The 15438-nt window shown below is 37.9% G+C and overlaps 1 protein-coding gene across 2 annotated transcripts in view; it reads right to left on the bottom strand.

Annotated features, from left to right (window-relative positions):
• Window positions 1–12433, bottom strand: part of dntt (deoxynucleotidyltransferase, terminal) — a 91118-nt gene extending 78685 nt beyond the window's left edge. For both annotated transcript variants that reach the window (XM_028006024.1, XM_028006025.1), the window contains exons 1-2: window positions 12068–12433; window positions 4266–4440 (exon numbers count right to left, since the gene is read on the bottom strand). In XM_028006024.1, coding sequence (XP_027861825.1) covers window positions 4266–4440; window positions 12068–12261 — 369 coding nt within the window. In that variant the 5' untranslated portion in view covers window positions 12262–12433. The remainder of the gene's footprint in view (window positions 1–4265; window positions 4441–12067) is intronic.
• Between the last annotated feature and the right edge of the window lie 3005 nt (window positions 12434–15438).

Consider the following 15438-nt stretch of genomic DNA (forward strand, 5'->3'; position numbering starts at 1 on the left):
TCTGTCACATGATCAGATTAGAGTGATTTGAGTGGCTGCAATCTGTTCATCTCGCTCTAGTGCCGATTGTTTTGACTTCATCACCAGAAGGCCACATTTGCAGTCAAATTTCTGCAGGGGAAATTTTTGCTAGTTAAAGTAAAATCATATGCATAACTGCAAAGGATTTTTTTTTAAATCAGTGTTATAAATTCACTGTCCAACAAAAGTTTGTTTCTATTGAGACAAAATGTATTTTCCATACATCGCAAATATCACCAAACACGACAGCATTGACAGGACAATCAGGGTTTTATGGAGGAGGTTTGAGACCAAAATAAATGTTTTGACCTACATACTAAATTCACTTTCCTATCTGTGAAGCACAGTGGAGGCAATATGATTCTGTGGGGATGCTTTTATTCAGAAGACTGAACTAACTACTGTGAGTTTCCGGAAGATAAAGAGGCTGGAAAACATAAAAGTAAATGTTTTTGTTCTGTTGGAAAGACAATCCTGATACAGGAATTAATTCAGAGTGGAAAATGTTGTTTAGTAGATAATAAAATGATTTAACACATCAAATCCTGGGCTGAATTCAAACATGATCAGCGTTTATTCTCCCCTAGGACACTTCTTTGTTTCCCTCCTGAAAAATAACAGCTTTGAATTTATTTCACGCCACATTTTTTTTTCAGGCAGCCAAAACTAAAACTGCCTTCATTATTTCCTGTCTTTGTTTCCTTAAAACCCAACAGGAGGGAATTCTCCTTTGCTATTCCACTTTAACTGCAGTTGGTTTAATGTAATATGGCTTTGTGACTCCGTGGAGAAAAACCTCAGTGCCTCAGCATGCTGAGGTTGGTTCCCCCATCTGGGCTCAGTTATTATGCAGCCATATTGTACAAGAGGGAGAAAGCCAGAGCGCAGAGGTAGCACATCCCCCACTGGGCTTCCCTCCAGCGTCCTCTTCACCTTTGCTCTGTGACTTAGATGTAACTAATCTAATGTGTGCAGTCTGCACACCGGGGCTTCGTTTCTCCACACACACCATATGCTTAGATGAAAGGGCAACATAAGCTTTGCTACCTCTCACGCAGTCTCATGTACGCATTGGAACCGTCGAGACGATCCAGGCTTGTAGCTCCTGCCACGCTAAAGCCCGTCACACGGCCAAATGAGCGGGTTAACGAAGACCAGCAACCAGGGCAAAGGTCCATGAGATTCCACTTCCTGTACCTGCACCTATTCCTCAGCACACACATCCTCACACATTCAGTTCCTCTGGGAGTCAATTTTCCATTTTCATTCTTTTCAAATGAGAAATTTGTTTAAGTAATTTACACTTAAACAGCCATTCTATAAACCAGAAAATAAAATATCCCAATTCAGCAGATTTAGTACCAGAAATGTCCTTAATTTTAAAGGGACAGTAATATGTATTTTCCAGGCACATATTCCCATTTTATAGCTCAACAAAGTCACTATGTTACCTTCAGTTTTTGTACATATAAAATATGACTGAAAAGAAATTTGACTTTGTAATTTAAGGCTTTGAAATTGGGCCTTTGTCTCTTTAAAACTCCGCCTTCAGGAAGCCATCGCAACACGGCTCCTCTATTAACCCTTTCACAACGGTTTTACCAGCGTTTCACTGATAAGTGGCTCTTATAATGAGCTCAGGTGATGCGCAGTTCCAGCAGTCGTTTGCTAATTGGTGCTGGCTAGTCTGACGGATCTGAGTGGGAGAGAGAGGGCTGTTATGTGAGGCGGAGTTTGGAAACTGAAGCTCAGAGGAGGAGTTGCGTCTCGAAGGCGGAGCTAGGTCCAACCAGGTGTTTCGCACATGTGAATGGTTGCCATAGAGATTAAATGATTTCTCTAACATGCATGAAAGAATTAAAGCAACACTCCATGTTTTTTTTTGTTTTGTTTTTTTTTATGAGGGAGTAACATTATAACACGATGTGAAACTAGCACTGGGAAAATGCAATATCACCACAACAAATTGATGGCAGGTCAGTTTACATGACAAACTGGTTCCATTCAACTCCAGTTTACATAGATTCAGACTAAATTCAGACTGGATTCAGATTAAATAAATCCAGTTAATCTGAATAAATTCTAGTCATACAGCTAGATTGAGATTAACTGTGGTCCTCAATTAAATGTTTTAATTGAGTTAATTGAAGCGTCTAATCAATTAATCGGAATTAGTTGTATTTTAATCAAACCATATACCAAGAAAATAACCAACACTTTAAATTGCAGCTAAATTGTTGAATAAATACGCATACAAGGTAAACAACAAAGACATCTCTTGTTTTTAATCTGTTGTTTAGGACATTCAAACATCAGATTGGTGCAAAGAAGAATGGCTTAAACTAACTACAGATAGGTTCAGATTTAAAGGTGGATCAACAAAGTATTAAGAAAAGGCTGTGAATACTTACGTTAATGTGATTTCTTGGTTTTTCATATTTATCTGAGTAAATTATACCTTTTTCCACATTACTGTAACAAAGTGCTTATGTGCAGAATTTTGAGGAAAGTCATTAATTTAGCACAATTTGGAATAACGACGTAACATATCAAAATGTAGGGAAAGAAAACGCTGTAAATACTTTCTGATGGTGTCTATTTTAAGGACGAATGGGAACAAATCTGCTGACACCCCTAACTCACCGCCAAAGAATATAAAGTACCTGCAATGTATTATTTTCTCATTACTGTCCAAGCAGGCTACACAGAGAAAACATCATGGCTGTCAAACTGGCAACGCTTGAGTGTTATGTATGAGGGCCTGATCTGCTCCCAGGCTCTGCTGCTGCCATTCAGGAGAGAAAATACTGTGCATCCATGAAAATATGGATATATATATACATCCATGTGTGTCTGTTATGTCAGGGCTGCTATGAGCCCTGACATACAGCTGATGGGTTCATTTGACACTCCCACACAATCTGGAGGATGTTTGTTTTTTATTTCTTACTATTAGAGAAGAGAAGAGAAGAGAAGAGAAAAAAAGAAAAGAAAAGAAAAGAAAAGAAAAGAAAAGAAAAGAAAAGAGAAGAGAAGAGAAGAGAAGAGAACTGAGCAGAGACATCTGGAGTTAGGCATCAAACTTCCAGCATTTTTTGGTACATTTTTGAATGATTCATATATTAATTTGCTTGCTAAATGTCAAAACTGTCTTAACAGTGAGTCAGCATACATAATTATCAAACATTATGTTAGCTGAATACCAGAAGTCTTCTGATTAAGAGATCTATGTAGTGTAAAGTAGTAACAGATCATCAGCGCTGTGAAAAGATTATGAAAGAATCCGTTTGTCCTTGTAAGAATGTTTCTTCCAAGACTGGAGGAATATGTTCACGAAGGCTGATAATCTTCCACAATATTGAATGTTACAAGTTCAACCTGAGGTTAGACAGCTGAAAAAAATCTATTCGCTACATGTCATACTTGCAAAAGAGTTTAGGGATACACTTTTTATCACACAAACACGACCAAGGTGAAGATGTTCGGCCAAACTGGTGACGTGACCTTTCCTGTTTTATTTGCAGTTTCTTCTCAAGCTGTTGGACTCATTTTCTCCTTTCTCCACGCCGTTGTTTTTCTATTTCTGAGCAGTTATGAGGCATGGTGCTGAAACCTTAAACTGCTAATGCACAAGTTACTCAACAGCTTGTTGCTAAGTAACCAAAGAGTGAGTGAGTTGCTAGGTAACCAAAGAGTGAGGGAGGTAGTTGAAGTGAACAACCTTGCTTAGCTAGCTGTCAGAGGTTGAGCAGCCAAAGCCGTTCCTCTGCCTACATCCCCCAGAATGCCATGCAGTTCTAGATCAGGGATCAGTGAAATTATTTAATATTTTATCAGACATATCATGCGTGTACCGTGATGTACATTGTTACTGATTTATTGCCCAGCCATACATCAGACTCGGCGAGTCAGGAGTTTGAATAGTGAGTGTGAAAAGCTACTAGAGGTTTCTGGAAAGTCGCTAAATAAAGCGACAAAGTTTATAAGTAAGTAACAGTGATTTTTTTGTAATATCCCCAGACTTGACCATGCCCCTCAGTGTCTCTTTGCTCCCCCCACTTTGCTGACATTTTTCACACTTGTCAGGGGCCAGGGTTATGCTTTCACAAGGGAGATAGTTACACTTTAAGAATAAATTCATATTTACAATAACTGAAAAAAGAGAATGGAGCTCTAACTTTAAAAAACTGAGTTAATTTGTAACCTGTAGTCGCTTGTTTAGCTGTGTATCGGCTTCAACTAACCTGAATGAGGTGTTTGGTTTCCACGGGAACAGGTCTTCCCTCTCTCATGCTGTCGGTGAACCAGCTGATGTCCAACACGTTTACTGTGGAAAGATCCGACAACGAGCGACCTTTAAGCCACGCCCAGAGGGAAGACGACTGGCTGTCCTCTGACACCACATGGGTGACGGCATCGCTGTGAAGAGAGGAATAAATCCAGTCAGAGCTTCTTCAGGTTTTCTACATGTCATTTCAGATACTAAAAACATAATAGACTTTAAAGTTATAATATCATAACAACTGGCTGGTAGTTGGAGTTCAACAAAAAACCCAAACTGTTAAAAATCCTTGGCTAAAGGATGGCCAAGTCCAATCCTCCAGAGTGGCTGTATTATGTATGTTCCAGGCATATGATGCCATTTTATAGCAAAGTCAAGTAACTATGTTGCCTTCAGTTGTGATACAAATGTTGTAAATGTCAAGAATAACTTAAAATAAGTTTGACTTTGCAATTTGACGACTGGAAGTTAGACCTCTTTCCCTTTAAGAATCACCTAATCTTTCCTCACAATACTTCTCCATGATGCCGTTTACAACAGTTATTACTATAGCTGGACTCAGCAGTAGTTTGTATGATAAGCTCAGCAGATGTTTGCTAATTGCTGCTGCCGCTAGTCTGGAGGAGCTGAGTGGGGAAAAAACACTCCAGGTATGTTTTTGATGAGGGACGGACTTTATAACATGATATAAGTTGATTTTGCATAAAACCTCCCCTTAAATTTTAGCTGATGTGGAAAATAATATAATGTGCTTTGACATCCCTAACCTTAAAAACCAGTATGAAAATCCTAATAATAGTAAAATAGCTGAGTTGATGTTCAGTTTCACACAACAAAAATTTGAGCCAGACTAGAAAATTAGCCTCAATATAAACAAATATTACAAAAGCCACTCAAATTTAAACTTAAAGTGAAATTGAAGACAAAAAGTTCCTAAAATTATAACTCAAAGATAGTTTCTTTTACCAGGTATTTATGTTTCTTTTTTGTTTCTCAAAAAATCTCTGCCACCCATTAATTTGATATTTTTGAACCAGCAATAAAAACAAAGGACCCAGCTTCTCAAACACACACTGAGTTAACTGGGTCGGTCCCAGTATAACCCATTAGGGTTCAATGATCTATCATCACTCTTATTTAGTCTGGCTCGCTCCCACAGAACCAAACACACAACCCCAGACGGCGCCTCTTTTGATATGGGAGTCATCATTATCCAGATGGTCAGTATCAGTATCACTGGGAACAACATGCTAAATGTGAGCATTAATTTCAATATGATCCTCTGCATAAGTACCACCAGAACCCCATGTGCACATCAGAAAAAAATACATGATTATCTTGTTTACCAGAATAACATAGATTTAAATGTTTCTCCTCTCTGACTGGAGGAAAACTTATTAGGTTACAAAAGACAAAAGAATAAAAACATTTAATTTGAAGGAATTAAAAACGTTGGATCAGATTTGGCCCATGACTTCTTTAAGGTACACTGCAAAAACACAAAATCTTACCAACTACTTTTTGGTCTGGATTTTAGTGCAAAAATATAAGTACACTAGAAACAAGACAAATCTAACTTACAAGTAACTTTCAGCAAGAAATACTGTAAGTCAATAATTTCATAATACTGATGAATAAGTCTCTATAAGTAAATCTGCAAAAGGAAGATTGATCACATATTGTAAATTATACCATATTTTCCTCATTTTAACACCAAGTGCATCTCCATCATGGTCTCAGAAGAGTGAAAGAAGACTTTTTAAATGCAGTTCAGGTCTTTGTGTGCGTTGTTTTGGGAGATCCACACTGGGTAAACAACAAGCAGCTCAGTGAATCCCTTCATTCTTTGGTTTTGAAGTTATTGAACCACTGCCCTCTTCATCTCACGAGAGACTTTCTTTTTCTTTCCCGCTTCCATATTCAGATGTGCTGCACCCAATCAAGGCCTCCAGTCATGCTTAATTACCCCAAGCGTGAGCCTCCTCTTCCTCTCTTTTGCCCCCTGGGAGTAATTGGAAAGACTTTAGGCTGCACCTTGATTGGCCACAGCTCTACCAAAGCTAATCCTCTATCTGCTCAACAATCAACTACTTTTCCTGAAGTAGTCAAATTTATTAAAATCTCAGAATGTTCGATTACTGGTCAGATTTTGGAAATTGTTTTTGATTAGTCCAACATTTCTTGATGATCTTCAGCATGGCTAGTATTACACATTAAAGTTTTGATAAGGTTGACGGTGGAGTGTTTTTCTTCATATTAGACTCAATAATCCTTTTCTGCAGCTTCTTCTATGTTTAGGTCTTCGTCCACTTCTCTTGCCTGCAGTGTACCGCAAGGTCCTGTTTTGGGCCCTTTATAGTTCTATTGTATTTCCTTCCTCTTTAGCACAATGTGCTCAAAGACATTTATTATTAATCATATGTAGATAATATTGAGCTATATTCCTTTAAAGCCCCATGATGCTTCAAAGCAATAACTGTTGGTAAGGATAGTTAAACTATTAGAGGTTGGTTGGCTGAGAACTTTAATAATTTAACTAAATCCATTTTTTATGACATTTTCTTTTGACAAAACTATTGATGCCTTTGCCACATCCGCAAAATTTTCATTATGAATGACGCCATACTTTTAGCTCAACTTTCTGAATAAAAATGTAAAATTTCTGAACAGGCTATTAATGTACTAAGGAACACGGGAAAAATTGTTCCCAAAGTAAAAGTCGACCCGGATCGGGAAAGTTTGCAAAGTGCTTGGTGTGAGAAACACGATATCTCAAAACTGTGTTCGAGATGAGATCACAAATTTCACCTATTTTCTATTGTACATAATCCCCTTCATCTTCTGAGACTCACTGCAATTACCGAAAATGTTAATACTAATCAATCAATATGCGATTATTATTTAGTTGACTCCATTTCACAAGCTTTGATGCCTCGCCAAAGGAACTGAAACATAAAAGAGAAACAGTAGGAAGTAGCGGGTGAGAGTCTGGCTAAAGGCTCCATTTAAGAGCAGGCAAGTCACAGCAGGCAGGTTATTTGCATGTTGGAGCAGTAAAAGCTGCAGTTTATTTTCTATTCCAGTCTAAGTCCCCTTACATTAGATTCTGATTTATCTCAAGAGTTATTTCAGCGTACAATCTGGTTTGCATGTAAATGCTGTTCCAACTATTTAAATAAGTAGTATTTTGAATAATGTAGGCACAATGTCTTTAATTTTTAAGAAGTTTTATCTCTTAATTGTGTTTATGCTTGTAGATCATAATAGTTTTATTCGTTGCCATGAGCGAATCCAAGAGATACAGAGGAAATCAACATATTCACGGTTCAGTATTTGCAAATTCATCGATTTTTCTGTAGAACGTAACTCCAAATTCACAAAAAAAAAACTGCCTCTTTATGGATTCTTTGGCGAGCATTTTTTAATTTTTGAAAGAAAGTACCTAAATCAAATAGCTCAAAAATCTCATTAGGACCTCATTCAGCTTGAGGCCCAGAGCCATTTTATAGCAACCAAGTAATTGTTACATTCAGCTCTTACGAATGTTACATTTGTGAAATATGACTTCAAAGAAATTTAAAACCTTGAAATTGGATCTCTGCCTATTTAAAAACTCCGCCTTCAGGAAGTCAAAACATCATGGCTCCTCTGTTAACTGGTGTCGCTCAGACAAGTTGCTCCTGAGCTCAAACACAAATGTGTTTGCTAATTGCGGCTGGCTAGTCTGTGGGAGCCGAGTTGGGCGGGGACTCGGAAGCTGCGTCTCGAAGGCGGGGCTAGGTCCAACCAGGCGTTTTGAACAGCTGAGTGGTTGCCATGGTGATTAAATAATTTCTCACAGATACATTTCTCAAACTTTCCAGGTATATTTTTGATAAGGGAATGACATTATGAGGTAAAGCTCAAAAAAGTTGCTTTCATATCAATTCAATATTCAAATGATTTTTTTCATAATCCTGGAGCAAAATCCATTTCCAGATGTTTTCTCCTTCTGTCAACGGCATTATTTCTCTTTTCCAGCAAGTAAACCTACATCCATTTGACACATATGTAACAGGGCTTTATTTTAACAAACATGTGAAATTTGACAAAATGTGTTCATTGGATTTATTTTGTTTAGTCAACAAGCTGTTTCTTCAGACATTTATTGGTGTTTTAAGTTCTGTTATGTTGCTCTGGGCAGTTAGCTCCTCCCCTTTTTTTCTTTTGGTCTGTAGCTGTGGTACATATTACTATCAGCTCTGTGTTTTCTTGACAAGTATTATATTTTAACATATATTTTAGACAGATTTAATAAAATACAGCGTTTCATCAATAATTTTGCTATGTTTTGTAAACGTTTTTAACTGCTATTAATGTCCATTTTAGGTATTTAACTGCCGCTAACTGAAGCTATTGCTCTGTAGTTTGCTTATTTATCGTATTTTCCTTAAAGTATAGGGGCTGAAGCTGCTGGACTGGTGTTAACCACCAACTTGATTTCCCCTTTTGTTAGAATAAATACAGTCTGAATGCATCTGTCGGGAAGTCGACATACTGGACCTGAGACGAACATAGAATGGTTACGTATTGTATGTTCCAGTTAAAAAGGCCTTTTTTCCTACAGAGAAATGAATCTGTGTACATCCAGAGAGCAACAGGCTTCACAGATTCAGCCTCATCATCCATGTGTGGTGGTGTCATATCTCTTATGACGGCTGACACAAAACGTTCTTCTTAGTCCAGAAAATGTGAAAAAATTTGGAAGGAAAAAAAAGAGAGAGAGAGAGAGAATATATAGAGTATAAATTCACTGATTACCTCAGATTAGTAGCAAAATGTGAATTTTTTTTTTTTACTGTTTTAGTTCATATGACTGCTGGCACAAGACACCAAAACAGCATGTGTGAACATTTGGGTTACTCCCATTTCTGAAGCGGCCTATCCGTCAACCAGGAAAAACATGCCGATATTTGGACGGACGTTCATGTGCATCGGACCTGAAAGGCAGACCAGCGGGAAGACGTGTGTGTCTGCTGCTGGAGTCTCTGCGAACCCATTGCGCAGCTTGTCAGGCCATATGCTCCAGGCTGTCTGCCTATAACACGCACAGGACCAGACAGGGAGGTGCTGCTATCAAACTGCAGCTGATTTCAGTTTGGTGAGCTTGCAGGATTAATGTCAGTTTGAGGCAGGCGGGTTCCACTTCCTGTCGTTGGTTTCAAACAAGTGTATCAAGCCAAGTGTAACCGTAGGAACGCTCAAGCTGTGTTTCTGGGAATGCTGCCATGGCCAGGCTGGCAGGAACGCTAAGAAACGTGTTCAAACAATCTCTTCCTCACACATGCACATTTAATGTAGCACTGGCTGTATACATGTCTGGACGCTTTTACTGAGCCTATTTTCATTCATTTTTATCCCCCTCCTCTTAAATGAAAGCGAAGCTGCGAAAGCTAAAACCTGAAGTGTCGGCTTTGCAAAACTGTCGATATTTAAAAAAGCGAGGTTTCTGCATCCAGAGTATCAACCAGTCTCAAAGGAAAGCAACTGAAACGCGGCTGATTTCAAGCAGAGGACTTCTGCTGCGCTCACAGTCTGTGATTTGAAAGACACTTTCATTCAGAGACGGAAGAAACAAACGGGGCATGCTGCTTCCATAATTACCACACAATGGAGGATTCATCGCTCCAAGGAGCAGGCACACAAAGCTTTTGTTCTTAAGTGTGACTTGGCATAAAAATGTGTTACCAAAGTAATTAAAAAAGTTTTTTTTTGGTTTTTTTTGCTCTTTGTTACCTCTTTTGTGCTGTTTTCTTACTGCCAGCAATCTGCAGATGGTCGAGTCAATTTCTACTTTCTTTTTGAGCAAAGAGTCAAGAGTCCATGAAAATATATCAAAGTTTTAACCAGCTGCACTTTCAAACCACATGCAATTTTTGGTTTAGAGTTCAGAGTTTTTCTGTGGTTGAATAGGCACAAAAAGAGCAAAGCTCCAAACGTAATGGGGATAATGCACATTTCATCCCAAAGTAATGAAGAAAAAGATCATCACATTTGTTGTTGATCTGCAGAAAGGAAGGAAAATTGGATTGTTTTCTTTAGTAACTCAGATTGAATGTAAAATGTGTTTAATGTGATTGCAGCTCTCTGCATTACAAAGTTTAAACTCTCAGGATGGTCTTTATTATGAATAATAAGGTCTTTATTCTGAATAGAGACCATTCTGCCTTCTCCCGGTTCGGCTGATTTTAGACAGACATGTGGATTGTCGTCTCTATTTTTGGTATTTTTCTCAGACTCGTGTCTCTGTCTTCCTTCCTGCTTCTTTTCTTCCCTCTGCAGAAAGCAGGAAGTCAGTGAGCTGCTGTTGTGATATGGCGACTAATATAAGGCTAAAAAAAAGCTGCACCACCTCACATGGCTTTCTGTAAATATTTGTAAACATGCAGTTACATTTATTTTTTTAATCTGTCAAACTCCAATAATCGTTGTGGGTCAGTTTAACATTTCATGTCTGTAAAGAAGTGCACTTTCTTTATCGGGATAGTAAAAGCACTTTTACTATCCCGATAAATAAAGTCAACAAAAGTGGTATTTCTTTTGCTTTTCAGTTTTTTCAAATATTGACTGCAACAAGCATTTCTCAAAATTACTAATAATCGCTGAGGTTTATACAGAAGACAATTAGGGCCACTGAAGAAAAAAAGAAGTCTGATTTTAATCTTAGTAAAAAAATTTTACTCAAAATTTTGACTTTAATCTTGTGAGAGGAAAAGTCTGAGGAAAACAAAGTCAAATTTTATTTAAAAAAATCAAAATTCTGAGAAAAAAGTCTGAATAAGAAAATATAAAAATTCTGAGAAAAAAAGTTCTTTTGAGATCAAAGTCAGAATGTTAAAAAAAATGTCAAAATTCTGAGAAAAAAGTCAGAATTTTTAGAAAACGTCCAAAATGTGACCAAAAGTCTGAAATTTGAGTAAAAAGTTTGAATTAAAAAAAATCTGAGAAAAACTGTAAATTTTGATATTAAAGTCAAAGTTTTAAGAAAATAAAGTCAACATTTTGAGAAAAAGGCCAAATTTTCAGAAGAAAACAAAATGGAGGAAAAAAGTCCAAATATCAAGATTTGGACTCAAAATTCAGATTAAAGTCTAAATTTTGTGTAAAACCTCTAAATAAAAAATATCAAAATTTTGACAAAAAAGTCAAAACATTTTGTCAAAAAAAAAAATCAAATTTATTTTGGCATAAAAATGTTTTTTGTCAAAAAACAAAATATTTTGGGGGGTTTTTTATTTTGAGATTAAAGTCAAAATTTTAAGAAAAAAAGTCTAAATTCTGAGAAAAAAGTCTGAATTTTTCTTTCTCTAATCTTGTAGGTTTAAATTAGAAAAATATCAATAAATATCTGTAGAGAATTATCAGGGGGTTTTGTAATTTCTGTGATAATGCCGTATTTTTACTCAAGGTTATCATACAGGGGGAATCTCATAATGCCCTATGATTCCATAATCCTTCATAATTAGATCTTCATGAGGCATCAGTGGCACTGTCACTGGCTAATTAGATAAAAATGACACAAAAGCAGAAGCTTGTGACAAAAGATAAGCCCTAATTTAGCATCTCCATAAGCCTGCCTGCTGGACCGACTGAAGGAGGCCTTTAAATTATTTCTTCAAGGTTAGGAAATGCCATGGAAATCCATCAGAACCTTTTTAGAAAAGCGTCACTCTAAGAAAAAGCTTTTAGGGCCAGACATCAACAACAAAATCTCTTTTTTCCAACCTGAGAATGTCTTCCACAACAAAGCCCTTTGACCTGGCCAGCTGGGTCAGAAAGCTTCTCCGGCTGCGGCCCATTTTCCTCTCTACCAGGAATATTCTAACATCCTGGAACGTTGCCTCTTCACGCCTGCAGAAACTGTCCTCTGCTGGTTTCGACCTCTTCTTCGGACGGGGTGCGGCGGGAGCGTGAAACATCTCTTTGGATATGAGCTGCACCTCCGGGAATTCCTGCTGTTGTTTAGTTGCTGTGTGCAGCTTCTGTCGGGGAATAACGGCCACTTTGGCCGTGGCACAGTTGGTTATTTATGTCTCGTTGCTCTCTGGGACGGCGTTTCAGTTGAAACAAAGCTGCTCAGAGCCAGGCTGAAAAGGCTTCTGGCAACAGGTGTTGAGGATTTGGTGTTTACCAAAAAACCACCTGCCAAGATCGACTGATTATTAATACCAGAGGGGAAGAAAACATAAAAACACTCTGCTGGTATGAAGTCGTTCATTTCCAGTAAAAGCTGTTCGGTGGGGAACAACAATGCCATGAAAAACTTCCTCTGTTTTTGGTAATTTGTCAAACTTAAAGGTTCAGTATGTAACTTTTCTTTAAATAAACAGCTCTGGAAAATATTAAGAGACCAAATGATCAGTTTCTCTCATTTTACTTTTTCTAAGTATATATTTCAATAAAATGAACATTGTTTTCTTATTCTATGAACTTGTCAGTGACAACAAGCAAATAATTTGTATTTATTAGTAGAAAATGAAAAAGGCCAGAGTAACAAAAAAGATGCAGTGCTTTCAGACCTCAGATAATGCAAAGAAAACAAGTTCATATTCATTTAGAATCTACAATACTAATGTTTTAACTCAGGAAGAGTTCAGAAACCAACATACGGTAGAATAACCGAGGTTTTCAATGGGGTTCAGTGCAGTATTCTCTTCATTTTTTCCAGAGCTGTATATTTTTTTCATATTTATTAAAATTGTCACCATATCATGACAGTTTTATATGAGACAGATAATCTGTAAATTTCCACTTCCTCCCTGAACTAGTAGTGTCATCTGAAACAATTCAGAAATGCAAAAATTAATTTGTTACAAGTAACCAAATCAAGTTTATCCAACTGAAAATGCTTGCCAACTGAATATTTAGCCAAATTCAGAAAATTAAATGAAAGCTGATTTTGGTCAGTAAAAATCTCTGGATAAATGTGGTTCTACTTATTATAAAAACTTGGTTATGAAAACACCAACATTTTGAGTTGTACCTAACTTTTCCATTATTATAACATGATGTTGGTAATAATTTCACCATGATTTAAAAATAAAGTTAATTTGGATGGGCCAAATTTGTATAATTCTCAAACTGCTGTTGGGGGGCCACACAAACTTAGTCTAAAAGCCACAAATGGCCCCCAGTCCGCACTTTGGACACCCCTAATTTAAGCACAAAACCTGTGGAATGGGTGAAGAGCAAAGAGAGAACCTAGGGCTCTACTTGATGCAAGGAAATTGTACCAAGAGGTCAAAGGTCCCTCTACGGACTCCTTGCATCTCCCTGCTTGACGGCAAAGAGCTACTTGCTAACAATGCTTAGCATTGGTTTAGCTGTCAACAAAACACTCTAAATGTTAAATGTACGCCTGATATACAAAATAAAAAGGAATGCAGTGCTTTGCTACCGATTGTCCACAACTATATAACTATTTAAGTTCAGAAAAAAGATTTAATTAAGAACAAAAATAGCGAGTGAGATGGAAGTAGGTCAGTTATGCTAGCTTGACTATGACAACCTTAACATGTAGATACGCTGTGGAATTCGGTGTGTTTCAGTTCAGTTAAAAAGCAACACAAGGCGACCTAAAAGCTAACTCTGACAGATCATCAGTAGAACAGGTGTGTAAATTAGCTAATGAACCACCGCAGTGTTAGCTTAGCTAATAGCTGTGGTAGCTAATCTACCACAGCGATCACTTATTTAAAATCACAGACTAATCGTCAAGTCTTAAAACATAAAACTGTAACAAACTGAATGTTCTGCTATTTTTGTGAGAAATGTCTGAGTGTGTTTTGGCGTTGAATCCTGAAGCATTTTGTGATGATGTCAGTTGCTATGGCAACGAATCTACGCCATTATCATAGCCAACAAAGAGAGCGAGAAAAAAGTGGCTGAGTTGTTCTTCAACAGTTTTGCTGCGTTATTTTTCCCTCTGCTGTGGCCCACAGCACTAAAGTAATAATAGCTACTGTACATCTCCATGTTTCATTCAGGGATTGTTCTACTGCGTCTTTTCACTCTCCAGCATTGTGAGCATGTGCGGCATTTCCAGATGTAAACAACGTGAGGGGGGTTCATAAGCATTTTTGAACCTAATGTTAGAGCACTCCTGCGCAGGCTATTAGCACCAATCCGGTGCAGAAATCTTTTGCAGAGATAGTTGCATTCCTCCTAAAGATTGCATAATTTCCTTGATTTCATTTTTGGATAGGGGCCAGCCCCCTCATCTACCGCTGACTGATTGGAGGGGTAAACAGTCCACCAATTAGTCGTGTCTGTCCTCTGACATCCATTAACCCCCGGCACTCCACACTAATGAGAGTCGTGTAATAATTCCTGTCACAGGAAAGCAAGGTGTGCTTATTAGGGTGAGGATGAGAACAAGGCTGTCCTAATTGGATGAAGAATCAAGGTCTGCAAAGGTTTTATTCAGTGCCAAAATAAACAACTCGTTTCTGCGTGTGCATCTAAAGCATTTTGTGCATAATTACAGCTGAAGCAAATTAAGACCTTTTTTGTATCGTTGTTCTCTGCAGCAGAATGCCTCTTGTTGTAATTACCTCTTTGGAAATTAAAACGATCAATGGGTCTTGCATCTCGAATCTATTTTCAGTCTGCGTTCCTGACCAAAGCGCATGCAGTCATATTCCCGCCGGTAAATGGTACTAATCATCAACAGCTTGCACATGCAGAACCTGTATGTGTGCAAAGGCCGTATGTGAGCGGCGGGGCCCTCTGGGGAAACGCACACAAAGACTTTCATTTTAGGAGGCGAGCTAATTAAAGCTGGAGAGCAGATGGTGCCGACTTGGTCCGGACATAATGAGACGATGAGTGGCGGGACGAACCGGACATGGCAGGACAGCTGAGATGGGGTTCGCCAGGTGACCGGGACTCAGCCGCCTCCCTGGAGGGAAAGCTAAATCCTGCCAGGAACTCTGTGAAAACTTCTGTGGAGTTTTTTTATTAAATAAGCGCCTGGCTTTTTGGTCACAGCTAAATGTTTCAGATTAATAACAACCTGAATAAATACTAAATGCAGTTTTTGAATAATATTTGTATTTATCCAAAATAATCTGCCTCTGAGTGAAAAACTTTTTCAA

Source organism: Xiphophorus couchianus, chromosome 22 (assembly GCF_001444195.1).
Source record: "Xiphophorus couchianus chromosome 22, X_couchianus-1.0, whole genome shotgun sequence".
Taxonomy (NCBI): domain Eukaryota; kingdom Metazoa; phylum Chordata; class Actinopteri; order Cyprinodontiformes; family Poeciliidae; genus Xiphophorus; species Xiphophorus couchianus.